Source organism: Pseudonaja textilis, chromosome 14 (assembly GCF_049901715.1).
Source record: "Pseudonaja textilis isolate UNSWEBS1 chromosome 14, rPseTex1.2, whole genome shotgun sequence".
NCBI classification, from domain to species: Eukaryota; Metazoa; Chordata; class Lepidosauria; order Squamata; family Elapidae; genus Pseudonaja; species Pseudonaja textilis.
The window spans coordinates 10,643,497-10,671,264 of NC_142003.1; the positions used below are offsets into that span (position 1 = coordinate 10,643,497).

The 27,768-nt window shown below is 46.0% G+C and overlaps 1 protein-coding gene across 5 annotated transcripts; it reads right to left on the minus strand.

The window, feature by feature from the left end:
- Positions 1-295: 295 nt before the first annotated feature.
- ROGDI (rogdi atypical leucine zipper) lies at positions 296-26,265 on the minus strand. 5 transcript variants are annotated; one of them, XM_026704157.2, is made up of 11 exons: positions 26,200-26,265; positions 19,054-19,125; positions 18,302-18,384; positions 16,356-16,410; positions 15,101-15,181; positions 13,181-13,276; positions 10,544-10,642; positions 9,688-9,801; positions 4,024-4,073; positions 3,790-3,916; positions 296-1,460 (listed from the first exon to the last, which is right to left on the minus strand). In XM_026704157.2, the coding sequence occupies exons 1-11, from the start codon at positions 26,242-26,244 to the stop codon at positions 1,419-1,421; spliced, it is 864 nt and encodes a 287-aa protein (XP_026559942.1). In that variant the 5' UTR covers positions 26,245-26,265; the 3' UTR covers positions 296-1,418. The 5 variants fall into 5 exon arrangements, with proteins under 5 accessions (XP_026559942.1, XP_087768619.1, XP_087768617.1 ...); XM_087912493.1 differs by having other exon boundaries at positions 296-1,549; XM_087912491.1 differs by lacking the exon at positions 26,200-26,265 and adding an exon at positions 22,304-22,459.
- Positions 26,266-27,768: the final 1,503 nt, after the last annotated feature.

Consider the following 27,768-nt stretch of genomic DNA (forward strand, 5'->3'; position numbering starts at 1 on the left):
AGTTTGTTTTGATGTTCCCCTTTTACCCAAAATTTAATAGACCCAACAGAAGGGGTGGGGAATCTGTTCTTTGCACGTGATTAAAAAAATATTAACCCGGCGTGGATAAGGAACCTGGATCCTTCCCAGGAAAATGGACTTCTGGGTCATTTTGGCTGAAGGTTGAATTTAGCCTTTCTGGAACCAATTCCAATTCATTCCATTTCTCCATCTCTCATGCATGTCCCATAACCTCTCCCCAATTCCCAAAATCTGGTGTCCAAAGGCTCTCCTCCAAAAACACCAAGCCAGGAACCACAATAATCAGGGAGGTTTATTCCAGACACAATATTAGGAGCAGGGAGTAGGGTTCACCTATGTATAGCAGCAACTAACTTTGTTACCAAGGCCACCTTGGTCTTGTCTACTGTTTGGTGGCTGGCAAAGATTCTCTGGAAGAACTGAGGAAGAAGCAGTGTCTCTATGCTTTTACAAAATAGGGGGGTGACCCAGGGGTGGGATTCTACCAGTTTGGACGAACCGGATGTTAAATTTGCATTTGGTTTGTCGAACCAGTATTCCTTGCAGGAGTCTCCACAGGGCCCGTTTTGGGTGCAAATAAGTGCAGGATCTGCACGGAGACTGCGGAAGGGGTGAAAAACAGCCTTCCTGGAAGTACCGGAAGTCGGGAAACGGGCCTGTTTCCTGCTTCCGGAGGGCCTCCAGAGCCCGGGGGAGGCTGTTTTTTTGCCCTTCCCAAAGGCCTGAGGGAAGCCTCCGGACCCTTGGAAAGGCGAAAAACGGCCCTCCCGGAAGTTCCAGTGGGCCCTGCCCACTATACCACCCCCCGCCCGCCACACCCAGCGACTGGGCCGTGAACTGGTTGCTGGGATTTCTAAATCCCACCCCTGGGGCGGCCCGCCCTCCAAAACCACCAGCTGTCCCTGAATGTTTTTCAAACGCGACGTTATGGAAGTGAACCGTCACTCTGGGTGCCAAAGGCTTGAGAAGAGGCAGGCTGGAGGGAGAACAGAACCCAAAATGTGATAAGGATTTGCCAAGAAAGGAACAAACTGCGACCCACCCCGTAGTTGGGTCTTTCTGAGGCAAGCCCAGTGCAGGGTCAGCAAAGGCTGCTCTTCATCCCTCACCCCTCTTTCCAACGAGGTGCAGTTTGACCAGTGTTTATATTGGCTCAGCTGAGCTTTGATGCCCGCGGAAAGAAATGAACGTTTACTTCTAAAGTGCTAATAAATAATGACATTCCGACTACGCAGATGTGGAGGACGGCCGTGGCTTCCTGCCCATCAGCTGCTACTACTACCCACGGAGCGGCAGAAATCTGGGATGTCCTTCACAGATACCGTTTATATCGTGAGATTCCCTTCACGGGGAAGAGAGCGGCTGAAGACAGACTGGAACCGCTCTCGGAGGGGAAATCAGTAGGGCCGGTAGTTCCAGTAGCCGGAAAACACAGCGATCTGTGGTGGGGGGAAGAAGAACACAAAAAAGGAGATCGAAAGTTGGCGGGCGATAGGGGTTTGGCTCCTGTTCTTCAGTAGAGTCAAATCTGTAATGGGAAACGTATCCCTGGTCAGCATTTCCCAAAAAGGAAGTGGCATTCAGCCGGTTCTGACCAGTTCTGGAGAACCGGTAGCGGAAATTTTAAGTAGTTCGGTGAACCGGCCAATGCCACCTCTGACTGGCCCCGCCAACCCCCCATCTCTTCTCTGCCTCCCGTTGAGTCCCAGCTGATCGGCTGGGTCTTTTTTGGTTGCCCTGCCCAGGAGAACAATGTTATGGAAGCGACTGATAACTGGGTAACTTGGTTGGTAAGACAAGGCAATGGCTCTTGGCTTTGCAACAGTTCATAATTATCTGGCATTGCTTTACACACGGGTGTCTGTGGGGTTTCATCAGCAAAGACACAATAATGGCTGCCTGGGGCAACCTGTGTGTGTGTGTGTTGGGTGTTCGTCACACAATCCCAGCCACCATCTGGACTTTTTATTTTGACCACACCTTGTAATGGCATGCGGAAAAAACCTTGGGAGAGCCATCAGAGAGACACCGCCAAAGGAACGGTCAGATATGAGAGAGTGAAGCCCTCAGGTGGAGAGTGGGCAGAGCAATAGGTTCAGAAGAGACCCTCCCTAGTTTCTGGGTTGTAAAGGAGATGGGGGGAAAGGGGTGAGATTGTACTTCCCGGCTTGCAAAGGTTCTGTTAAATACAGTGAAAGTTCAGTTAAGCTCACCTGGTTAGAACTCTCTATCTGGTTTACCCCCAAAGCCAACATCCATGTTGCAAATCTGCAAGTACCATCCTCGCTCTTGTCTCCTTTAGAGCCCAGGGAGCGTCTCTCCTGAGCTTCTTGCTTTGCCCATTATCCAAACTGCAGGTTATGCTGTCTCCTATCTGACCATTCCCTTGGCATCACCTCCTGGTCCAGTCAGAATAGAGCTGGAAGGGACCTTGGAGGTCTTCTAGTCCAACCCCAGGAGAACCTACACCATTTCAGACAAGTGGCTGTCTAGTGTCTTCTTAAAAACCTCCCAATGATGGACCATTCACAACTTCTGAAGGCAAGCCATTCCGCTGGTTAATTGTCCTCACTGTTACGAAATTTCTCCTTAATTCCAGGTTGCTTCTTTCTTGGATTAGTTTCCATCCATTGTTTCTTCTGGTGCTTTGGAGAATAGGTTGACCCCCTTCTTCTCTGCAGCAGCCCCTCAGATACTGGAATATCATGTCCCCCTAGTCCTTTTCTCGAGACTGGCCAGACCCAAATCCTGCAACCGTTCTTCCTATGTTTTAGTCTCCAGGCCTTTAATCATCTCAGTCGCTCTTCTCTGCATTTTTTCCAAAATCTCAACCTCTTTTTTTGTAATGCGAGGACCAAAACTGGATGCAGTATTCCAGGTGTTGTCTTACTAAGGTTTTTATAAAACTGTACTAATACTTTACGTAATTTTTGATTCTGCGAAGATCCTCCCAAGGTCTTTCCCACATACTATTATATTTCTGCTTTATGCCTGAATGTGACCTTTCCTCTTTCTAACACTATCAGCATACACGCTGATGTCTTTTTTTAAAAGGCTGCAGATCAAATTTAGGAGGTTTTGCACATAAAGTGCTGATTCCCAGAGCTGTCCTACATTTATTTATTTAAAGGATATATGCTAGGAAAGCAAAACACATCCTTCAAATTGCATTAATAGAGGGATATAAATCAAGATCAAGTGAGGTACTGATGCCACTCTATAAATCCTTAGTAAGACCACACCTAGAATATTGCATCCAGTCTTGGTCACCCCACTATAAAAAAGATGTTGAGACTCTAGAAAGAGTGCAGAGAAGAGCAACCAAGAGGATTAGGGGACTGGACGGTAAAACATATAAAGAATGGTTATAGGAACCGGGCATGGCTAGTCTAGGGAAGAGAAGGACCAGGGGAGACATGATAGCAGTCTTCCAATATCTGAGGGGCTGCCACAGAGAGTCAAAGCTATTTTCCAAGGCACCTAAAGGCCAGACAAGGAATAATGGATGGAAACTGATCAAGGAGAGATTCAACCTGGAAATAAGGAGAAACTTTCCGACAGTGAGAACAATCAACCCATGGAACAGAAGTTGCCCTCGGAAGTTGTGGGAGCTTCATCCCTGGAGGCTTTCAAGAAGAGACTGGACTGCCATTGGTCAGAAATGGTGTAGGGTCTCCTGCTTGGATCGAGGGTTAGACTAGATGATCTACAAGGTCTCTTCCAACTCTTAACAATCTGTTAAAAACACAGTCTCCCCATTCACCTCACCTTATCCTTGAGCTGCTGGCAAAGCTGCAGCGAGACGGTGAAGAAAACCAGGGCATCGTTCAGCCAGGGCACCACGCACTCCACCTTGTGCACGTGGCTGACTTCGTATCTTTGGTTTCCGTACTCACTGCAGGAGGAGAGAAAGAGGCTTTTGCTTTCGGTGATGTGACACAGAGAGGAAACGTCTCCTTTCTGCCCCCCAAGGCAAGCTCCCCAAGGTGCAGTGGTACTTACAACATAGCCCCGGGGTTATGCAAGATGGACCCTCCAGCTGGCCGGAAGTTCTGAAAAAATAAAACCAGAGAATCCGATTTAAAACTGCTTTTACCGGGACCGGCCACAAGAACAGAATCTTGCAAACTTGGTTATGTTCTTATCTTCCTTGTCCTCCTTATAGTTCTGTGAATAAATAAAACTTTATTTAGGTCAAAGTGAATTCCTCTCCAATAAAATTCCAGCAAATAGTCTTTCATGAGATTTCACAACTATAGACCTTTATCAGGCTTGGAGAGCTGCCAGGCCAATGTCTCCCAAACCCCACACTGTAGCAGCAATTACTTGGCAAGAAGTCAGGAACAAATCTTCAGACTAATTAAACGAACTAATTGCCTCCTGCAAACACCACTCCCCTTTTGCTCCTCTTTTATTCCCTATGGGAGGGGCCATTCACCGTCCACCTGTGCCGTCACTCCTGAATTGACTCTTGTTCCTTAACTGTTCCCTTCTGGCAGTTCTGTGCATGCGCACACCGGGAACAGGCTCCGGCTGTTCTTCTGCCCCACTGATCTCTGACTTCAAAGGCGGTTGATAATTGTCGGAACAGCCCTGGCCCCATCTCTGCCTTTGCTGCAGAGCCTTCCCCAGACTCCACGATGTGTTCCTCCCCAACCTCCTCACTGTCTGAGTCTGCTGCCAACTCCCCTGGTGGGCCACAACAGCCTGTCTATTTCACAATTAGAATGTTTCACTTCCCAAGCAATAGATGTTGCCCATTTTTAATCGAGATCACCTGCTGTCCTCTCTATGGGGATCAAAGCGATGCTATGAGAATCAGCGGTGATGTTAGAAAAATCGGGAAATAGGTCAGAAGAAAGAATGATTGACTGATTGTGAGTCATCAAGCCCTTTTCAACTCCTACCAACTACATTATCTCTACAAGAAAACAGGAAGTCCCTGGCCTATCGAAACCCCTGCCCCAAGGGGGGACTCTAACGTCTATCATTCCCACCAAGCCACGATCTTCAACATATCCTCACCCAGATTCTGCCCATGTCAGGTAGTGCTCCATTCCAAATTCAAGAAAGAAATACTTAGACTCCATAGAGAAAAGATGTCTTTTACTGAAAATGAAGTGATAGCAACCGTAGAATTCTGAATCTGAGAAATTAGGCGCGCAAATCACACATACAAAGTGATGGAAATGTTCCCACCCCCGATAGCTCAAATGATTCTTCCAATTAAAAGTTGTGAACATGATCATGTGGGCATCTTCAGGTGGTGATGAGGCCTCTGTCCGTTGACCTTGGCATATTTTGATAAAGATTTGCAGCTGCGCGGAGGAAAGAAAGCTAAGCGAGAAATAGAAACCTAAACAGGAATTTATACTTCCCCCCCTCCTCATTTTACACAACACTGGAATGTAACACCTCCAGCTCGCTTCCCGGACTTTATCCCCTCCTCCCCCCGTTACTTATGGCAGCCAAAAGATGCAAAGCAATAGTAGAAGATCTTGAAGGCTGACAGCCCAGATGCGAGGAGAAGGTGGCTTGCAGCCAGGTTACCTGTCTCATCTTCTTAATATAATTTTGGACTTGGCACCCCTCTTGGGGCTGAGGAGCTCAAGGTGACCTGCTCCTTTCTCCTGTTTTTCTCTCTCCCCCCACCCCAACAATCCTCAGCAGGAGATTGGGGCGAGAGGGGTGGCTGGCTCAGAGATACCCTGTGTGAACCTTCATGGCTGAATCTGGGTTTTTTTCTTCCCTCGCGTAGGGCAGTCACCTTGGCACCAGGCTGTCTCTTACAGAAGGAAAGTGACTAAGTCAGCCAGCACGTCCTGGTTTTCTGTGAAGCCAAGGGTAGTTTTTTTTTTTCAAGAGTCAACTGGACTTTCTTGCTTTTCTTTGAAGATGTTTCTCTTCTCATCCAAGGAAGCTTCTTCAGCTCTGACTTGATGGTGAGGCAGGGAAGGATTTATACTCCTTGCAGACTGCTGGTCATTTGCACTACTCAGGTGACCTTGAGGACACCTATAAACCTCCAAGTGGCCTCAACGACTCTTTTAAAAGGATGCAAATAACCAGCTTTCTGCAAGGAGCATAAATCCTTCCACTCCCCACCATCCTGTCAGAGCTGAAGAAGCTTCTTGGATGAGAAAAACAAAACGCCTTCAAAGAAAAACCAGAATGTCCAGTTGCCTCTTGAAAAAAAAAGCACCTTTGAGATAACTATGACCTGGATGACTGAGAGTCTCCATAAACATCTGGGGAACAACCGCTCACTTACATTGCTTAACGCAGACCCTGGACGTAGTCCCACACTGTTGTTCTTGCTACTTCTGGCTTCCCCAGTTTTTCTCTCCCTCCTCCCTTCCTTTCCAAAAACAACAATCTTGTGAAACAGAGAGAGTAGCCAATGGGAGAGAGAGCTGTCCCTTAAGAGTCATCTAGCGACAGCCTTTCCAAGAAAACCAGACACGAAACACATACCAGATGTGCTAACTCAGCTTTACTGTAGGGCTGCACTGTACTGTACTGTACAAGATTAACAAAATCTTGTAAGTTTGAGAGTTTGAATGTACCAATTCCCCCACCGTCTCTTTTTACAGCCTGGAAATTAGTTGGACCATAAGAAAGGCTGAGCACCCACAGAATGGAGGCCTTTGAACTCTGGTGCTGGAGAAGACTTCTGCAAGGCCATCCAACCGGTTGGTCCTAGAGATCAACCCTGGACTGCTCTTTAGAAGACCAGATCCTGAAGATGAAACTCAAAGACTTTAGCCACCTCATGAGAAGGAAGGAAGGACTCAGGGGAGAAGATCTGAATGCTGGGAACGGTTGAGGGAAGAAGGAGAAGGAGAAGGAGAAGGAGAAGGAGAAGAAGAAGACAGCAGAGAAGGAGGGGGCTGGATGGAGTCACAGAAGCAGCAGGCGTGACCTTAAAGGGACTCTGGAGGATGATGAAGGACAGGAAGGCCTGGAGAAACGTTGTCCATGGGGTTGCAATGGGTTCGACACGACTTTGCAACTAACAACAACAAAATTTGGAGGAGTGTCTCTGTTTTTGAGTATCTTTCTCTGCCTGTTATGCAGCTGCGGGCTAGGTCCTCTTTTATCGGACTGTTCCCTAGGCAGCATCTCATCCAGGGGTGGGATTCAAATTTTTAACAACCGGTTCTGTGGGCGTGGCTTAGGTGGTGGGTGTGGCTTGGTGGTCATGTTATTGGCTAAGTGTGAAAAATGGTCATAAGTCACTTTTTTTCAGTGCCATTGTAACTTTGAATGGTCCCTCCACACAAGCAAAGGACCAGCCAAGGAAGGGAAAAAAACTCCAGAGAAGTTCCTGAGACAGGAAGTCTAGTCCTGCCAAGAACATAATAAAGGTTAACGGAGAGGCAGTTTCTGTAAGCAACACCAGAATGTTTCCTTCCTGCCTTCCTTACAGGAGTAGGCCAGTAATTTCTTCTAACAACCGGTTCTCCGAACTGCTTAGAATGTTAACAACCAGTTCTAGCGAATAGGTGCAAACCGGTAGAATCCCACACCTGATCTCATCCCTGCTATTCCCTCGAAGTCATTCTCATCTGCCATTTCATCCAGGGAGCTTCTCTGGTTGAGCAGGGGCTACAACAAGGCTTTCCTTTGCGCCAGATCAAAACCTTCACCGCTACATCGCTCCGACTCTCACAGAGAGGCAGAAGGTTTGGCTGATTGGGTAAAACTGGCAGGAGGCAGCCCCCCCCCCCCCCATGCCATCATTCTTCTCATTTTAGCAACAGGAAGTAGAAGAAAGAGGTTGAAAACTGAAAAAGCTTCTTGGACGGGAAACAAAATGCTTTCAAGGAAAAAACAACCACCAAGAAAGTCCAGTTGCCTTTTAGAAAAGCAACTTTGGAACAGCCAATGGATGGAAAAAGGAATATGAGATCTTTGGCCCCTCTTTTTCAGAGGGTAGGACAGACTGAGCCTACTACTCCAGAATAAAATTCATAAAATCTCCCTCTTATGCTGTTTTTTTTTAAACAAATGAAAATGCTTTGAACTTTGTTAACAGCTTCTTCTGGTAGAAGGCCTATTTCAAGACCAAAACAAATAAAAATGCTCAGTAAATATACTATTAAAAATTCCAGCATAAAATAATAAATAAGAATTAAAATCTATAATAAAGTCCAGTCTGTCTATTATACATGTCTAACTATACTAAAATTACAATCCATAAACCGTGTGGCCTCTGTTGCATCTTCTTCTGGTAGCATGCCCATTTAATGTCAGTCAGTGCAAACAGGGTATTTAGTGGGTTTCTTTTTAGTAATTTAAGCCAGCCCGTATCTGTGTCACCATTTCCTATTTCTTAAAAAGGCAGAGACGGCAAAACTAGCTAATCAGAGATCGGTTAAGCGTATTTCACAACATTCTGCAAAGCAAGGGTGATATGAGACACATAAAAATAAAATAAAATCCTGCAACGGCTTCTGGAAAAGTTATTTGAACCATAGGTTGTTTTTGACCAAGGTTAACATTGCTGAAAAGTCATAAAATGGGGCCCCCTTCTTTAAAGAGCAGAAAGAAGAGGCCTCAAAGGACAGGAAGAATAAGCCGTTACCAAGGCAACGGCTAGATAAGAGGGGCTTGGGCCCAGAGAGTATGCTGAGAAAACATCTCCGATAAACATCTCATTAGTTCACATGAAGATAAAGAAAGGGAGGGGAAATACATTCAGATTTGCAAGATTACGTTAACTACAGTTGTTACAACCAAGGGAGTCCTCACTTATATAATGTTAGGATATAGGATTTTAGAACTGGAAGGGACCTTGGAGGTCTTCTAGTCCAACCCCCCCGCCCCCGCTCAAGGCAGGAGTCCTTGTAGCACCTCAGTCAAATGATTGTCCAGGCTGTTTTAGAAAACCTACAGCGATGGAGGACTCACAAGTCCGTAAGTTGAGGGGGTCAAATTATTTTCCAAAGCACCAGAAGGCAGGACAAGAAACAAGGGACGGAAACTAACCAAGGAGAGAAGCAACCTGGAATTAAGGAGAAACTTCGTAACAGTGAGGACAATTAACCAGTGGAACAGAAGCTGCCTCCAGAAGCTCCATCACTGAAGGTTTTTAAGCACAGTCTAGACAGTCAATTATCTGAAATGATATCAGTTCTCCTGCTTGAGCAGGGGGCTGGACTAGAAGACCTCCAAGGTGCCTTCCAGCTCTATTCTATTCTAAAAAAAAATCCCAGGAGGCAAGCTACTCCGCTGATTAATTATCCTCGCTCTCAGAATATTTCTCCTTAGTTCTAGGTTGGATGATAGCAATAGCACTTGACTTATATTGCGCTTCACAGTGCTTCACTAAGTGGTTTACAGAGTCAGCCTCTTGCCCCCAACAAACTGGGACCTTGGAAGGGGGGGGAAGGCTGAGTCAACCTTGAGCCTGGTGAGATTCGAACTGCCAAATTGCAGGCAGCCAGCAGAAGTAGCCTGCAGTACTGCACTCTAACCACAATTGAAATGTAAGCACTGTCAAAAATGGTTTATAATATACACAACGCTTTCATTTTAAATATTCGTATTGTGTTTTGTATTTGAATGTTCCAAATTTTCGGTAAAGGTTATTTTCTAAAAATAAAAATAAAGAGCCAAGGGACCAGGAGAGAATCCTGGGATTTTCCCCAGCTTCTTCCATACCTTTGTGGAACTGGGCTGCAGAGGATGCAACTGGTAGACCGTTAAGCAGACCTTATTTAGGTTGATGTAGAAATTGACCAGGATGTCTGGAGGCAGAGATGGAGTGAACATTTTCTGGAGAGAAAAGAAAAGAGGACAAACCCAGCCGATTAATAATAGTTCAGCTGGCGTCCTGAATAATCGATTTTCTCACCCTGTTCTGACCTTGGTTTCCCCAAAAAGCACTAAGCAGACGCTTTGTCCCTGCAAACCCCCTTTTATTAAACGAAGGTGAATTTCTTGCATTCACATTCAGCCAAAGGCCTGGCAAACAGTCTTTCAAGGGCCTAATTGTAAGCACAGACCTTAGCTAGCTTGGAGAGCTGCCAAGTGAATATTTCCAAACGCAGTGCTGACAAGGAAGGACTCGGCACAGAGTCTGAGATGCACAGGCAGAGCTTCACACTGCTACAACGAACGAATCGTTTCCTGCAAAAGCCCCCTCCCCTTTTGCTCCTCTTTTAATCCCTATGGGAGGGGCCATTCACCGTCCACCTGTGGCCTTACTCTCACGTCGATCCTTAGTTCGTAATTGTTCTTTTCTTTTGGCAGCTCTGTGCATGCGCAGGCTGGGAACTGGCTCCAGCTGTTCCTCCACCTCACTGCTGCCCGACTCTGAAGGCAGCTGATAACTGCCAGCCTGCCCTGGCCCCATCTCTGCCTCCGGTGCAGAGCCCTCGACCGAGCCTTCCTCAGCCTCTGAGACTGACCCAGGTTCCTCCTCAACCTCCTCACTGTCCGACTCTGCTGCCAGCTCCGCTAGCCACCGGTGGGGCCACAACACACCCTCCAAAGTTTCCCCCACCCCCAAGGTTACCGTGAGTCCACTGCTGGCGATCTCTGGCAAGGTCAAAGTGGCAGGCGTGGTGAGACGATTCCGAGCTCGTGTCAGCTGAAGCATCACAGCATCCATCAGCTGGGGAGAAGGAAAAGAAGAAACCCCCCCCAACACACTCAGTCTTAGGCTGATTTGGACATGGGGTTGGCTCTCAGCCCCAGACGAGGAAATCACCCGGACAAGGAAATCAACTCCACAAGACAGTTAACAGAGTTGGACCCTCCCAGATCCAACCCCTTGCTCAAGCAGGAGACCCTATACCAGGGGAGTGTCAAACTCAAGGCCCACGGCTGGATTCGGCCTGCGGCGAGCTTAGATCCGGCCCACCGGCTGCCTTGGAAACAGCGAAGGACTGGCCCACAGTGCCTCTGCCAGCGAAAACGGAGCTCGTGAGGGCCACGTGTGATCCTGGAAGGATCGCACATCCTTTCTGGCTGTGATGACCTCCTGCAGCCCTCTGCCAGTGAAAACGGAGGTCGGGAGGGCCCTCACAAGCTCCGCTTTCGCTGGCAGAGTGCTAGCAAACAAACTGCTAGCAAAAGTGGCATTTGATCACACGAGTGACGTCGAGCTGGCCACCCCCCGAGAGGTAAACACACAACCCTGATGTGGCCCTCAATGAAATCGAGTTTGATACCCCTGCCCTATTCCAGTCAAGTGCCTGTCCAGTCTCTTCTTAAAAGCCTCCACGGATGGAGCATCCCCCAACTTCTAAAGGCAAGCTGTTTCCATTGATCAATTGTTCTCACTGTTAGGAAGTTTCTCCTTAGTTTTAGGTTGCTTCTCTCCTAGAGTAGTTCCACCTATTGTATCTTGCCTTCAGGTGCTTTGGAGAATAGGCTGACCTCCTCTCTTCTTTACAGCGGCTCCTCAAATATTGGAAAACTGCTATCACTGTACCCTAGACTATCATTAAGTGTTGTACCTTATGATTCTTAACTTGACAAATGTATCTTTTCTTTTATGTACACTGAGAGAATTTGCACCGGAGACAAATTCCTTGTGTGTCCAATCTCACTTGGCCAATAAAAGAATTCTAATTCTAATCATGTCATTCCTTCTTTTCACCAGACTAGACATACCCAATTCCTGCAGCCCTTCTTCGTATATTTTAGCTCTAACCTCCTGTGGCTCTTCTCTGCACTATTTCCAGAGTCTCAACATCTTTTTCCTAACAGGATGACCAAAACTAGGTGCAGTATTTTAAGTCTGGTCTTACTATGGCTTTATGTAACTTTGTAATATTGGGGGAGGGAGGGAGTTAAAAATTCTTAGATTGAGACTGGCCATTAACAACAGAATCTTGCAAGTCTCGTTGTGCTGTACCTCCCCCCGCCTTATACTCCAGTGAATGAGGGGAGATGTCTGTCTGAGCTGCTTCTAAATGTTACCCCATTTCTCTACACTTGAAACGTGTCTCCGTTCCAACGGATTAGGCAGCAGCTCCTACGGAATTCATCCAGACCACTGTCCTTACAGCTGCAGAATCTGGGCCGTACAAGGGGCAAAACAGGTTCCTAAGGTGCTTAGGAACATTTAATTATTAACACAGAGAGAATCTACTTCTTGGCTAATAAGTCAACCAAAAAGATTTGACCGGAGTCCTCGCTAAAGGCTCTTCTTAAGAGCAGATAATGCTGTTGAAGCAATTGCTACAAAACTGCCTTCCATTGAGGACCTGCATACGGCAAGAGTCAAAAAGAGGGCTGTGAAAATATCTACATCCCGGAGACAAACTGTTTCAACTCCTTCCCTCAAAAACGACGCTATATAGAGCCCTGCACACCAGAACAATTAGCCACAAGGACAGTTTTTCCCCAAATGCCATCACTCTGCTAAACAACTATTAATTCCCACAACACTGTCAAACTATTTACTGAGACTGTGTTACTATTCCTCTTCTCATCCTTCCTATTACCTCTCTCCTCCTACTTATGGCTACATCCATGTTGCTTGTATCTTTACAATTTAAATTGTTTTATTTATTTTCCTAGGATGATTTATGTTGATTGCTTATTTAGTAACCTGTGACTATCACTAAGTGTTGTATCTTATGATTTATGATGAGTGTATTTTATTTTTTTCTTTATGTACACCGAGAGCTTATGTAACAAAGACGAATTCCTTGTGTGTCCAAACACACTTGGCCAATAAAGAATTGAATTCTATTCTATTCTATTCTATTCTATTCTATTCTATTCTATTCTATTCTATTCTATTCTATTCTATTCTATTCTATTCTACCTTGGCGGTTCACTTAACAACCGCTGCAAAAAAAACCAAAAAGGTTTAAAACAGGTGTCTCCAAACTTGGCAACTTTAAGACTTGTGGACTTCAGCTCCAAGAATTCAACTCCCAGCTTAGCTGGCTGAAGAATTCTGGGAGTTGAAGTCCACGAATCTTAAAGTTGTCAAGTTTTGGGACCCCTGGTCTAAAATTACGTCAGTCTGGTGATGACCCGTTTTACGATGGCCATGAGTTAGGACTGTAATTGCCAGCCTTAATTACGGGTGTAGGTCGAGGGGTCTTGGGTCACAGATTCAGGGTTTCAGAATTGCTCAAACGTTCTCTGGTTTGGTCTGGTTGAAAGTTTGGAAGCAGCATCCTTGGCTCACCTTGAGAACTTCACATCCTGACTTGAACTGGTAATTGGAGCTCCGGTTGGTAAGCAGGTAGACTGCTTGGTTGACGTGATTCCTGGCATCCTGAATCTGAAAAAGAAACCAAACTCAGATAAGAGACAAACACACAAACACACACACACCCAGGATGATCCAGATTCAGTCTAAGAGACTCATTTGGTCTTCCTTCCTTCCTTCCTTTCCATTCTTCCATCCATCCATGGTGCGTAGTGGGTAGAATGCAGCATTGCAGACTAAGTCTGCCCACTGCCAGGAGTTCGATCCTAACTGGCTCAAGGTTCCCTCCTTCCGGGGTGGGTAAAATAAGGACCCAGATTCATGGAGAGGGCTGTAAAAAGCCCTGTGAAGCGGTATATAACTCTAAGCGCTGTTGCTATTTAGCAACCTTCTGAAGTTATTACAAGGACACTAAAAAAAAGTGACTTACAACGGCTCCTTGCACTCACAGCCCCTGTGATTATGATCCAGCGATTTGGCATTTATGATGTTTACAGCATGCTTCTGTGTGTGTGTGTGTATGTGTGTGTGTGTGTGTGTGTTCTCTATTTGCAACCTTCTCTGCTGGCTTCCGACAAGCAAAATCAACAGGAATCCAGCCAGGAAGGTTGCAGATAACCATCTCTGAACAACCCTATTGTTTAACAATGCATTTTCGGATCCCAGTTGTAAGTTGAGGACGGCCTGTTGTTATTCTCAAGCCACCATTCTGACCAGCTTAGCTTTCTCCAAAGCTTTCTCCCACAAAGCTTAAATGTCCCCAACCAATACAGGCAAGTCTGAATGAGGTTAGAGGCCAATGGAGCAGGATACAGCTGCCCTCCGGCTGATATGAAAGCAAGTCCACCTCTCTCTCTTGTGTAAAAGGATAACAAACTGAGAGGTGTTTTGTCAACACTTCCCTCCATGCCGAGGTCTCTGTAGTTTCTTTGCTAGAGAAGCCTAAAAAAATCCACAGTTCCTACAACTAGCCTACATATTTTTCGGAGTATAAAGCGCTCCAAAGTGTAGGACGTACCTAGCTTTGGGGGAGGAAAACAACAAGAAAAAAATCTGCCTCTTTGCAGCAAACAGCCTGTTTCACATTCAGCACAGCCTTGATTAGCACAAGCAGCTGACTGTCAGTTGGACGGCCTCCCAACGATCAGCTGTTTCAGGCTGCAGGGATTTGCTATCGCCTCTTGCCGTCTCCGTGCGCCCCATTTTCACCCATCTCGTTTTCAACTTCTACGTGCCCCGTTTTCGGCCTGTTCTGGGCGGCAGGGATTGGAACGGGTGGAAAATGGGGCGCGTGGAGGCCAAAAACAGGGCATGTTTGGCAATAGGCTATGGAAATCCCTGCATTCTGAAACAGCTGATCGTCGGTATTCCAGGAGGCCGATCCAACCGACAATCAGCTGCTTATGGTAATCAGGCTGTGCTGAAGCTGAAACAGGCTGTTTGCTGCAAGGATGCAAATTGTTGTGAGGCAGAGGCCAAAGGGTGGGGCTGGCAGGTGGGTGGGGCTTCGGCAACATTTGCTGTATAAAATAAGATGCACAGACATTTCCACCAACTTTTGGGGGGGTGGGGTGGAAAGTGTCTTATACTCTGAAAAATTGTAATTTTGATTTGTTTTTTTATCGATGCAATATTTGAAATGCAGACTTCCACCTCCCTAAATTGATTTTTTTTTAAAGAAAATGTATCAAAGAATTTAGGTTTTGGGTAGGGAGTTGAGAAAACGGGGAAGGGAGAGAGTAAAAGTAATTTGGAAAATTCTTGCATGTTTGGAAAGTGGGAAGTGCAATGTTTTCTTTTCTCTTGGTTTTTATTCCCCCAAAACTAAGACACCCCCCCCACAATTCCTTTAAACAGGGAGAGAAATTCCCCCAAAGTCCAAGAGATGAAACATACTTGCTGGAGTTTCCACTGTTTGTCATCCCGGAAGGCAAAGTGGACCAGCTGGTTATTCCTGGGCATTTTCAAGTTAATGTCCTGTGAAAGGGAGAGGAGAAGAAAAAGAGCACCGGATCACATAATCTTCCTTCCAGAATTCAGATCCAGTAAACATCCCCCCCACCCGTCAAATTTCCAGCAGGGGAAATTAAACCCCCAAACTTGAGAAACAAAATGAAATGAAGAAACAAAAGGGGTGTGAGGGTGCTGGATTATAAAGCAGAGAACAGCGGAAATATTTCCTGAGCTGCATTTGCAAGAGGGTGCCTCTTGTTCCTTTGGGGTGAAAAAAACAAAACAGGCTTGGGGTAAACAAAGGCTGCCAGAGAGTTGTTGAGCTGATCCTTCTGGCCAAGCCAGGAATTGGGTTCCCCAGAGAGATCTGTTGGCCAGTCAAGAAATGAGGAGGGAGATAAAGGGTTCAATAGCTACACACACTTTCTGTTTGTGTGTGTGTGTGTTTCTATCTGACTCTGTTTCATTCTGTTTCTCTTCCTCTCTATATGTGTGTGTTTCTATGTATGTATGTAACTATTTCCTTCATTCTGTTTCTCTCTTTATATATATTTATGTGTGTGTGTGTGTGTGTGTATCTGCCTGCCTATTTGCTTCATTCCTTCTCTTTCTGTGTTTTTCTTTTTCTTTATTTCTATCTACTATCTGTTTTATTGTTTCTCTCTTTATATATATTTGTGCGTATGTGTTTCTGTCTGCCTATGTTTCATTCTTTCTGTGTTTCTTTTTTTCTACTGTCTATCTATCTATCTGTCTGTCTATCTGTCTGTCTATCTATCTATCTATCATCTGTCTGTCTGTCTATCTATCTATTGATCTTTCTTTCTGTTTCTCTCTTTATATATATATGTGCGTGTGTGTTTTTGCCTGCCTGCCTGCCTATATTTCATTCTGTTTCTTTCTGTGTGTCTCTTTTCTTTCTTTCCTTCCTTCCTTCCTTTCTTTCCTTTCCTTCTTTCCTTTCTTTTTCTTTCTTTCTTTCTTTCTTTCTTTCTTTCTTTCTTTCTTTCTTTCTTTCTTTCTTTCTTTCCTATCTATCTATCTATCTATCTATCTATCTATCTATCTATCTATCTATCTATCATCTATCTAATTCTCTCTGTTTCATTCGGTTTCTGTTTTTGTCTCTCTCCCTCCCTCCCTCCCTCCCTGTCTCTCCCCCTTCCCCAAGGGAAGAAAGCCTGACCCCTGAACTCACCGCTTGACACAAAGCATCTCCCTGGAGGGTTAGGACTCCTTTCACCTGGTCGACACTGAAATAAAGGCAGGGCATTAATGGGGCAAAACAAGGCGACCCTTCCTCGCCTTGCACACCAGCAATCCCTGGATAGTCCTGTTCCAATATTTGAGGGGCTTCTAACAAAGACAGGGGGGCGGGGGGGGGGACTGTTTTCCAAACGCTGAAAGGCAGGACGAGAAGCAACGGATGGGACCAGACCGAGAAGCAAAACTACGGGGAAATGTCCTAAGGGTGAGAGCGATGAACCAACTTGCCTGCAGAAGTTGTGGGTGGCTCTATCCCTGGAGGCTTTCCCAAAAAAAAAAAAGACTGCACAATCATTTATCTGAAAGGGTATAGGGTCTCCTGCATGAGCAGGGGGTTGGACTGGAAGACCTCGGAGGTCCCTTCCAATTCTATTATTCTATATCGGGGGGGGTCCCCAAACTGGGCAACTTTTAAAGACTTGTGGACTTCAACGATAAAGTGTTTTATGTTCCAAAACGGCCTTCTAACCATTTGGGAGAGATTGGGAGCGCCTGGTTTCAGCCAGCTTTGCCGGCACCAACGGTAATAAAGTGATTCTCCTAACAAGCAAGGGACAAACTGATTTAGCACCCAGGGGTGCTAGCTTCGCTTTGCTCTCCTTGTTCTTTTCATACAACTGGGTCGTGAATCTCAACACAGGCCCGGTGAGGGATTTGATGATGAAATGCATGCTGCCTTGAATACATTTTTTAAATAAAATAAAATAAAAATAAAAGGGCCGCCAGGCTTTGGTTGCAGCTGGCTGATCATCAGGCCGAACGTTCTGCTTCACCCACCCCCGGACACAGGAAAGAGATGAAAGGTTTCTCACACAGGGAACTCATTTCCTTTTCTAGAGAAGGCGAGGCATTAAATCAACAGCCCGGATCTCTCGCATCCGTTCTCCAGCTGCTAGGAAGGGAAGAGCAAGGGCACTTAAGACTCACATAATGCTTCACAGTGCTTTTGCAGCCCTCTCTAAGCGGTTTTCAGAATCAGCATAATGCTCTCGGCCAGGTGGGCCCTTGTTTTACCCGTCTCCCAAGGATGGAAGGATGGTGAGAATTGAACTGCTGGCAGTGGGCAGAGTCAGCCTGCAATACTGCATTTTAACTGCTGCTCCACCAGGAAGGAGAATGAGAAAGGGAATAAGAGAGGGAGGGAGGGAGGGAGGGAGGGAGGGAGGGAGGGAGGAAGGAAGGAAGGAAGGAAGGACGGAAGGGCAATGGCAATAGCACTTAGACTTCACAGTGCTTTCCAGCTCTCTCTAAGCATTTTACAGAGTCAGCATACTGCCCTCAACCATGTGGGTCCTCATTTTACCCATCTCAGGAGGGTGGAAGGCTGGTAAGAATCGAACTGCTGGCAGTGGGCAGAGTCAGCCTGCAATACTGCATTTTAACTGCTGCTCCACCAGGAAGGAGAATAAGAAAGGGAATTAAGAGAGGAAGGAAGGAGGGACAATGGCAATAGCACTTCATGATGCTTTTACAGCCCTCTCTGGTTTACAGAGTCAGCCTCTTGCCCCCAATAATCGGGGTCCTCATTTTACCCATTTCAGAGGGATGGAAGCCAGAGTCAACCTTGAGCCCGGGGAGATTCAAACGGCCAAACTGCAGGCAACCGGCAGTCATCAGAAGTAGCCTGCAGTACTGCCCTCTAACCAGTGCGCCACCCTGGCTCATAAGAATGGTTGTTCCCAACCCAGAGAATGCAGCTCAACCCAATTTTTGCAAAAAAACAAAATTCAGGCTGCAGCAGGGAAGGGATGGTTTGGGAAAGCACCCCTAAGTTTCCTTCCATCCTGGGCAGGCTGCTTTCTGGGTTAGGCTAGGTCTTCGTGTCTTCTTCTTGCTTGCTGTGAAAAAATGGGTCACTCCATAAAGTCCAATTCTTACTTGGAGCTCCCCAAGATAAAGTTCTCCTGTTTTACGGGCCCTTCTGCGCTGCTGGCTGGCAAATTGAACCGCTGAGAAGCCTCCTGGATGAGAAAGGAAAGGAAGAGGATCAGGGCCAGAGGCATCAGGAGCTCCAAAATATTTCTTTTCCCTGAATCCAAGAGAGTGAAAGCAAATAAACCCCACCAAGCCAAAGGTGCAAACCATCCATTCCAGCACCAGCACCACCCCGCTTCCGTTTGCAATCCGCAGATGCTTCACAGCTTTTCACTGCTGTGAGTTAAATTCAACTCACACATTCATGATGTGTTCTAGGCCTGCCAGATCCATAGGATGAATAAATCATTAGTAGTTTGCTTAGAAATTCCAGCCAAACCACCCAACCCCATGGACACAACACAGCAGGCAAAGGAAGGATGGGGATGGGGAAAGAAGAGTCCAGCTTCAAAGGAGGCTGTCAGCTTTGGAAGCCACATTCCACACGGCCACAGGCAAGATCAAAACTACAGCTTCTTTGGGGCTCTTTAAAGCAGCCGTGTCCTTCCCAGGATGATGTGGCAGCTGTAACGGGAGGCCAGGGTTGCGGCAAGACGAGTCATAAAATGTGGCAAAAGTTGCTTAACGGATTTCCTCACTTAGCAAGATGAGTTTGGGGCTTAATTGTGGCCGTTGAGTCAAGGACGACCAGTGTTAAAACAGCAAAACTGGCAAGACAAAGCCCCGATCCTTAGAACAAATTTGCTTGTAAGCACCTTCAGGATCTCTTGCAGCTGACGAAGGACGGAGTGAACCTCCTCTCCTAAAAGCCATTTAAATTCTTCTTCCTGGAGAGAGGAGGGGGGAGGGAAGGAGAGAGAGAGAGAGAGAGAAACAAAAAACCAATTAAATATGAACCAGCAGTGTGCAGCAGCAGCAGCCAAAACAGCCAATGCAATCCTAAAGTGCATTAACAGAGGGATACAATAGAGATCAAGGGAGGTACTAATACCACTCTATAAAGCCTTAGTAAGGCCACCCAGTTTTGGCCACCATACTATAAAAAAGATGTTGAGACTCTAGCAAAAGTACAGAGAAGAACAACCAAGATGATTAGGAGACCGGAGGCTAAAAGATACGACGAACGGTTACAGGAACTGGATCCAGCTAGTCTAGTGAAGAGAAGGACCAGGGGAGACAGGGTAGCAGTCTTCCAATATTTGAGGGGCTACCACAGAGAGGAGGGGATCAAGCTGTTTTCCAAAGCACCTGAAGGCCAGAAAAGGAATAATGGATGGAAACTGATCAAGGAGAGATTCAACTTGGAAATAAGGAGAAACTTTCTGAAAGTGAGAACAATCAACCTATAGAACAGCTTGCCCTCAGAAGTTGTGAGAACGTCATCACTTGAGACTTTCAAGAAGAGATTGGACTGCCATTTGTCAGAAATGGTGTAGGGTCTCCTGCTTGGGTGTGGGTTTAGACTAGATGACCTACAAGATCCCTTCCCGCTCTGATTATCTGTTATCTGTTAAGGTAGCAGAATTCCCACACGTGGGAAAAAAGTGAAGTTTGGTCAAAAAGCAACGACAGCAAATGGGAGTAAAAACCAAGTCACCAAGCGAGGAATGACTCCATAAACTACCCAGGAACATCTGGCTTAAAAGGGCATGGAGAAGTCCTTGGAAGGACAATGGAATTATTTTAGCCAGGTTTCCTAACAAGGGCACCTTAGTCGTTGTGCAGCGATTAAAGACAAATAAATTCCTCCAGAAGGCTGTGATCCCTGACAATTTAAACATCACTTTAATCATTAACTTGTGTCTACATTCATGAGCCTGCAGTCTCGGATGAGACAGCAAAGGAACAAAATACAGGTAATCCTCAACCAACGGACCTCCCCAAGGTCACTTACAACCCAGAATCAAAATTCACGAAGGCAAAAAGATTTTGGGCGAAAATGCATATGTGGTTATGAAAAAATGTTAAGACGGCATTATAGATTTTAAGGCGGAACTATTTTTGTTAGGCATAATACCAGGGAAATATGACAAAGAGAATATATAGTTGATATTGCATGTTTTAACAGCGGCCAGAATTGTATTTGCACAACTTTGGAAAAGCGAGGAAACTTCTACAGAAGATGATGTAATTAAAAAAATATTGGACTGTGCAGAAATGAACACTTGAAGATAAAAGAAAAAGAAGACCCAGAATATATTCGAAGTTGGGATGTTTAAACAATGGTCGGACAACAGAGGTAGAAATTAGGAGATTGAGGTGTAAATGAATTGATCTGGAGAGTGCGCTGTTCGTTAAGCACATATTGTATGACAGAAAAACCCAAATCTATAAAAAAGCTCATGGATCATCACAAAATCTCCAGAACTGTAAAACCTACAAACTTGAAATTTGGCACGTATGTTCCTCTTGGCTTCTAGGTGCTCACTAAGAAAGGATTTTTCGAAAGGACCATCAGAGTATTAGCATTTCTTATATTATTATTATTAACATGCTCTGATGCTAAGGAGTTCTGCTCCACCTCCCCACCTGAAAAGAAATCTGTTCCAAATGCAAAGCACAAGCAGAGGAGAGGAGTTTCAGTTTCAGAGCACCAAGCAGCTTTAGTACAGAACAGTTGAGCTAAGCCACGCCCGGGCTCCTTGCTGTCTCTTTCTTGCTCACACAGCAAATACTCTTTCAGTTTTCCTTCAATTCTCTCACACAATGACAGAATGCTAGCCAGATGAATACCGATGGATGCTGGTAGGCAGAGGCAGAAATTTTCCCCCTTATTTTCCTCCCCCAAAACTAAGCCCGATCACATAGTTTCGTAGCGAAGCACAGGTATCGAGAATTCTGCCTCTGACTACGTGTGTGTGTGTGTGTGGGATCATATTTTGGGTGCCCGGCAACTGGCTTTTGGAACTGTCCCGCAGTCCTGTGACCACAATTTACAACTTTTTAAAAAATCGGAACATTTGCTTTGACATTTCCCGTTTCTGCAAAAAATGCCCGTTGCAGACAATGGATTAGCTTAATGATCTCATTCACGTAATGACCATAGTGATTCGCTTAATGGCACGGTTTAAAAAAAAAAACCTCATAAGATTGGGTGTGGTCTCTTGGTGACTCACTTAACGACTGGCACAATTTATGATTGTAATTCCGGGCTCAATTCCGGTCTTAAGTCTGGGATTATCTGTAACCATAACCCACCAGTGAGGTATTTGGAATTATCTCCTTAGGATAGAACCTGCTTTTTTTTTTTTTTTGTAAGAAAGGCAGATTCAGGCCTGATTTACACCCAGACAAAAATCTTGCAAAAAATCCCAAAATGGAAATGAAAAAAATAAAATAAAATAAAAATCCAGGATTATTATTTTTTTTTAAAGGAAAATGAAAACAACAAATCCTTTTGTGTTGCCTTAGGGGAAAAATATTTTCCTCGTAAATTCTTCAACATTCTTTAACTATTATCTCGCCGTATGAATTATTTCAGCAAATAATTCGCTGTTCAAAAGCTTCTGGCCAATTTTAGCAGCTCCTCTCCTAATCGGTAGGAAAAAAGGACTTTCTGTCCAAATACAACAAGAGTGAACTGTACTTTCATTGTCTATTCTCAAACAGGAACGAGGTCGGCAAGAGAACACAAAGAACATTTGTTAGAAGATGCCTTGAGTGATTTGGGCAAAAAAAAAACACCCCAAAACAATGTTAAGTTGGGCTACCCCTATTTAACATCACGGAAGACCTCTCCTAATTATATTTTACTGTATACTGGCGTAGCCTGCAAACAGAAAAGTCATTTTCTATAGCTTTTGCTTTAATTATACTAGCCTGCTGTTCTTAGACCGAAGATGAGCTTGGATAAAAATTATAGTCATATGCCTTAGCACCCAGTCACATGACCCACCACCACCACGCCTACCCAGGTTTTGTGGCTCCTGGTGTTTCCTGTGGGAAATGGATCTCTCTTTCTCTCTCTCTCCCCATCCCTCTCATTTCTGTTTTTTTGTGTTTTACCTTCTCAGGCCAGGCAAGGACTGGGAGGGGAAGGCAAGGGGCGGGGCCAGCCAGTGGTGGGATCACCCAACAGGAAGCCACAGCAGAGGGCCCAAAGAGCCGCATGCGGCTCCAGAGCCATGGGTTGCTGACACCCGGCATAAGGGAAACTCAAATAAAAATGCAATGCGTATACCAAATAAATGGCTCTATAATTTAGAGCCTCTGTATTCAGGCATACCAGGCTCATATACTTGTGTATATTGAGCTACAGGTATTCCTCGACTTACGACCACAATTGAGCCCAGCATTTCTGTTGCATAGTGAAATGTTGGTTTGAGTTTGGTCCCGTTTAACAACCTTATTCGCCACATTAAGTGAAATCACTGAAGTTGTTCAAGTTAGTAACATGGTTGCTAAATGAATCTGGCTTCCCCATTGCTTGTCAGGTGGTTTTGGAAGCTGATCACATGACACACACACCCCCCCCCAAGGCACTGCAACCTTCATAAATATGAGTCATGGCCAAGCACCTAAATTTTGATCACATGACCTCAATGGTCATAAATGTATAAAATGGTCATAAACAGTCACTTTTTTTCAGTGCTTTGAACGGTCAGTAAATGAACTGTTGTTAAGTTGAGGGCTCTCTGTATATTAGGCCCAATTTCATGTACTGAATAGATGGTCCACTATATTAGGACCTATAATTTAGAGCTCCGTATAACTTGAAGGTAAAAGCTGCAAACGATCGACTAGAGTTTGCCACCGGAAAGAAATAAAAAAAAGAGAAATTAAGCCAGGCTTCTCCTATATATGGGATGTTTTATCCTACACAGGGTGACATCCATCAAACTGAAGATTCCGCTGCTGAATCCAACACTGGCCAGTCCTGAGATCTCCGCTGAATCAATCTATGGAGATTCTGTTGAATGAATCTATGGGTCACAGTTGTCCCAAAGGTGTTTTTTTCTCAAGAGGCAACCGGGACTTTCTGGTTTTTCTTTGAAGACGTTTCGCTTCTCATCCAAGAAGCTCCTTTAGGGCTGTTGAATCAGTCATTTGATGTACTGAATAGAAGGCTCTTTATATTAGCGTCTATAATTTAGAGCTCTATATAACTTCAGTGTAATACCAGAACAACTAGACACAAAAACAGTTTTCTCTCCCATGCCATCACTAAGCTAAACAACTAATTCCCACAACACTGTCAAACTATTTAGTAAGACTGTATTAATATTCTTCTTATCTTTCCTGTAACCTATCTCCTTTTTGTACTTATGACTATAACTTTGTTGCTTGTATCTTTATAATTTATATTGCTTTAGTTTCCTAGTACGACTTAGGTTGAATGCTTATTTAATATCCTATGACTATCACTAAGCGTTGCATCTTATGGTTTATGATGAATAAATTTTCATGATGACTATGATCATGATTTGTTAAGGGTATTGAGTTTTAAGGGCTGACCAGTTGCTATAAGGCTGATGCAATGTAAGACTGATGTAATGTAAGACTGATGCAATAAGGATTAAGCAGCATAGCATGGATACTGCCCTTTTAAGAGGAAGAATGGGTCCACAGAAGCTTTACATCTTTAAGAGGAGTCTATATAAAGGCAGCCATTAGAGGGTGTGTTCTCTCTCCTTGTGTCCTATCTCCATTGCAGAGTTCTCAGTGTAAGAGTTAAGAAGATTGACTGCTTGTCAAGTATTTGACTACCACGTATATTTCTGTGTATGCCTTGTATATAAACCACTGTTGAATGTTGAAGTCTCTGTGTGCTGTGTTTTGCTCCTGGATTGTCTCATAATAGTAGTCACGCTACAAATGCTCTGACATGATTTATCACTTATAACTTTTATGTACACTGAGAGCTTATGCGCTGAAGACAAATTCCTTGCGTGTCCAATCACACTTGGCCAACAAAGAATTCTATTCCATTCCATTCTATTCCATTCCTATTCTTATTCTACTCTATTCTCTATTCTATTCTGCTCTATATCCACCCACTTCCATTGAGTCATCTTCTTCCCTTTCCACGCCCCATATATTTTCCCCACAGTGACCAGCAGCAGACTGCAGAAAGGACACCCTCAGCCCCAAAGGATGAAAAAGCACTAGGTGGGCAGTTGGGGGAAGGATGGGATGGGGGAAGATGGAGAAAAAGGAAGATATTGTGCAATATTTATCTTCTGCAATCCCTGGGGAACGGCTGGCTGCATGATCCATCCCTGGCTGATGCTTGCAACCGCCCAAAACCAGAACTGACAAATGAGTTTAGGGGGAGTTATTTCAAGGCCTGGGGGGGTGGGTGGGGGGAAGGCCTGGTATTGTGAGGTACAGAGTTCCCCTTTTGAGGAAGGCGAGCTGCTGTGGTGTAGGGGTTAAGGGGCTGGCCTGGAAACCAGGAGGCTGTGAGTTTTAATCCCACTTCAGGCATGAAAGCTGGATGGGTGATTTTGGGTCAGCCCTCCCACCCTTCTCCCAACCCAGCCTACCTCACAGGGTTTTTGTTGGGGGGAGAAGGAGGCTGGGCCCCATCCTTGGCCAGCCTCAATACAGCTCAAGCTTTGCTAAAAATGTGATCCTGTCAACAGACTTGGAGATAATAACCAGGAACTGGAGAACTGTTGCAAACGTTGCACCGTTGCTAATATCATAGATGCTTCCTTTCTTGTTGCTTTTTTTTTAAAAAAAAAAGCCATTAAGGACTGTTTTAAAGCTCTTTTTTTGAAGTGCATGCTTTCCAGTCAGGTTTGGGAAGTGGGCGGCTACATAAATAGAAAGAATAAATAAATAGGAGGCAGGGGTATTAGTCCCATTCACCCCCTAGAACTAGATACCTCTTATAACTAGAAAGGCTGGATTAAAAAACAATCCAGCAACAGTTAGAAAATCCAACTACAGGTTGTGCTCGGCTTACAACAGTTCACTTAGTGAACTTAGTGAAAAAAGCGACTCATGGACATTTTTCACACTTATGACCATTGCAGCATCCCCCTCCCTTGTCATATGGTTAAAATTTGGATGCTTGGCAACTAACTCCTATTTATGACGGTTGCAGTGTCCCGGGGTCACATGATCCTCTTTTGCGACTTTCTGACGAGCAAAAGTCAACAGGGAAGCCAGATTTACTTAGCGACCACGTGACACACTTAGAAACTGTGGCGATTCACTTAACTGTGGCAAGGCGGGTCGTCAAATGGGGGCAAAACTCACTTAAATGTTTCACTTAGCAACAGAAACGCCGGGCTCGACTGTGGCTGTAAGTCGAGGACTGCCACTCACAATACGACTACGCCTGGTATTGCATTGGGACAGCTCTGGATTTGGGGCTGCAAAGCTGCAGAGGAGCCAGAGGGGGCAGCCCAGGGTCACCCGAAGGAGCGGGGGAGAGCTCTGCTGCCTGGTGGTGGTCAGCAGCCCAGATTCCCACCCCATTGCTTTAAAATAGGGTTGGTACTCTGGACCCAAATCCAGGGCTGAATTGTAACCCCCTCCCCGGTTGCAAAACACCCCCCCCTCCCCACCCACACACACCAAAGCAACCCTGGCTCGTGCAACCAGCCCAGATCCGAGCCAACCCGGCTTCCACCTTCGGCCTACCTCGCAGGGTTGTCAGGGAGACCTCAAAGGGCCATTCCTGCAAGCGACGACGCCCCTCCTGTCCCCTCCTCCCCCACCCCCAAAGTGCGAAAGAAACAAGCGCCATGAACCTCGGCCGATGACGTCACGCGAAGGGCAGCGACGTCGCCCGGTAACGTCACGCGAAGGGCAGTGACGTCGCCCGCCCCCACTCTTTCAATGACGTCACGCCCTCTCTCAAATCCCTCCTTTCTCCGCGCCCCCCACCCCCACCCAAACACACGCACACGGACATCTCCGTCATTGGATTCGGCAGCTCGGAAGCTTACCAAGACGGCCCGCTCGGCCGGGCTCGCCAGGGCAGCCATCCTCATCCCCGTCGCCGTCGGGCCAGCGAGAGAAACACCGCGGATTCCACAGCGCCGAGGCGTTGGCTGGCTTCCCGCCCCTTCGCGCTCCTCATTGGGCGAGCGCCGCCGACGCGGGCGCTCTCATTGGACGCGCGTCGCTCCCTGGGCCCGCCCAGATACCTCTGAGGCTCCTCCCCCCCATCCCGCCTGACCGCTCAAGCTTTTCAGCGCTGGCCAAGGCTGCGGAGCGGAGGGGGCGGTTTGAGGACCAGTATCACCCCCGAATGCAACGGGGCGCCGGGTTTTTCCAAGCCTGCGAGGGGCTCTCCGCCTCCGGGGGCTTGGAAAACTCCCGGCGCCCCATTGCATTCGGGGGTGGGGGGGGAGGAATGTCCTATGCCTCCCCCGCCACCAACCTCCCCAACTGTAGATGCTCTGCGGCAGCCGGGGGAAAAAAGGAGGTTGCTGGCAAACATCAATTAGTCCTGGTCGCCTTTCTCCCAAATTGCATCCGCCGCAATGGCTGGAGGGGGGATGTTAACAGATTAACAGAGCTGGAAGGGACCTTGGACGTCATCTAGTCCAACACCCCCCCGCCCCAGCAGAATGGTGTAGGGCAAGGGTCTTTAAACTTGGCAAGTTTAAGACTTGTGGATTTCAATTCCCAGAATTCCTGAGCTAACATGACTGGAGGAGTCATGAAGTTGAAGTCTAAGTCTTAAAGCTGTTAAGTTTGAAAAGCCCTGGTATAGGGTCTCCTGCCTTTGGGGGGGGGGGGGTTGGACTAGATGACCTCTAAGGTCCCTTCTAACTCTTGTCAATCTGTTAACCCGACACCCCATGTCCAACTGATGGCAGTCCAGTCTCTTCTCGAAAGCCTCCAGTGATGAAGTTCCAAAGGCAACTTCTGTTCCATGGGTTGATGGTTCTCACCGGCAGAAAGTTTCTCCTTATGTCCAGGTTGAATCTCTCATTATTCCTTGTCTGGCCTTCGGGTGCCTTGGAAAGTAGCTTGACCCCTTTCTCTCTATGGCAGCCCCTCAAATATTGGAAGACCTGCTATCCTATCTCCTCTTCCCTAGACTGGGGTGTGTGTGCAACATTGGGGAACCGGCTGGCCCAGCTGCTGGGGTCTCCCCGTCCTGTGAGGGTTTTTTTTTAATTTTGCTGCTTTAACTCTGAAACTGGGTTCAATTGTGGCTTCATCCCCTTTTGAAAGGAGTCCAGCATAGATCAAATAGGGATGTCCATTTCTTACATCCACTTCTGTTTTACTGGCATGGTATGCAAATATAGGTGTATTCAACCTATTAACAGTTCACTTAGTGACCATTTGAAGATATAAGGACACTGAAAAAAAAGGGGGCTTGTGAGCATCTTTCTCCCTTATGATCGTTTGCAGCATCCCCATAATCAAAATTTGGATGCTTGGCAACAGGTTCATATTTATGACGGTTGTAGTCTCCCAAGGTCACATGATCCCCTTTTGTGACCTTCTGACAAAAGTCCATGGGGAAGCCAGATTCACTTAACCGTGTTACTAACTTA

Bases quoted from the DNA above. Each gene is read 5' to 3' on its own strand.
- ROGDI (XM_087912491.1), bottom strand. From the start codon at position 22,444: ATGCCGGGTGTCAGCAACCCATGGCTCTGGAGCCGCATGCGGCTCTTT. The intron at 19,126-22,303 runs GTAAAACACAAA...TCCTCTCTCCAG, and splicing joins TCCTTGCCTGGCCTGAGAAG to GAAGAAGAATTTAAATGGCT. The intron at 9,802-10,543 runs GTAACCTTGGGG...TTTTCTCTCCAG, and splicing joins TCGCCAGCAGTGGACTCACG to AAAATGTTCACTCCATCTCT.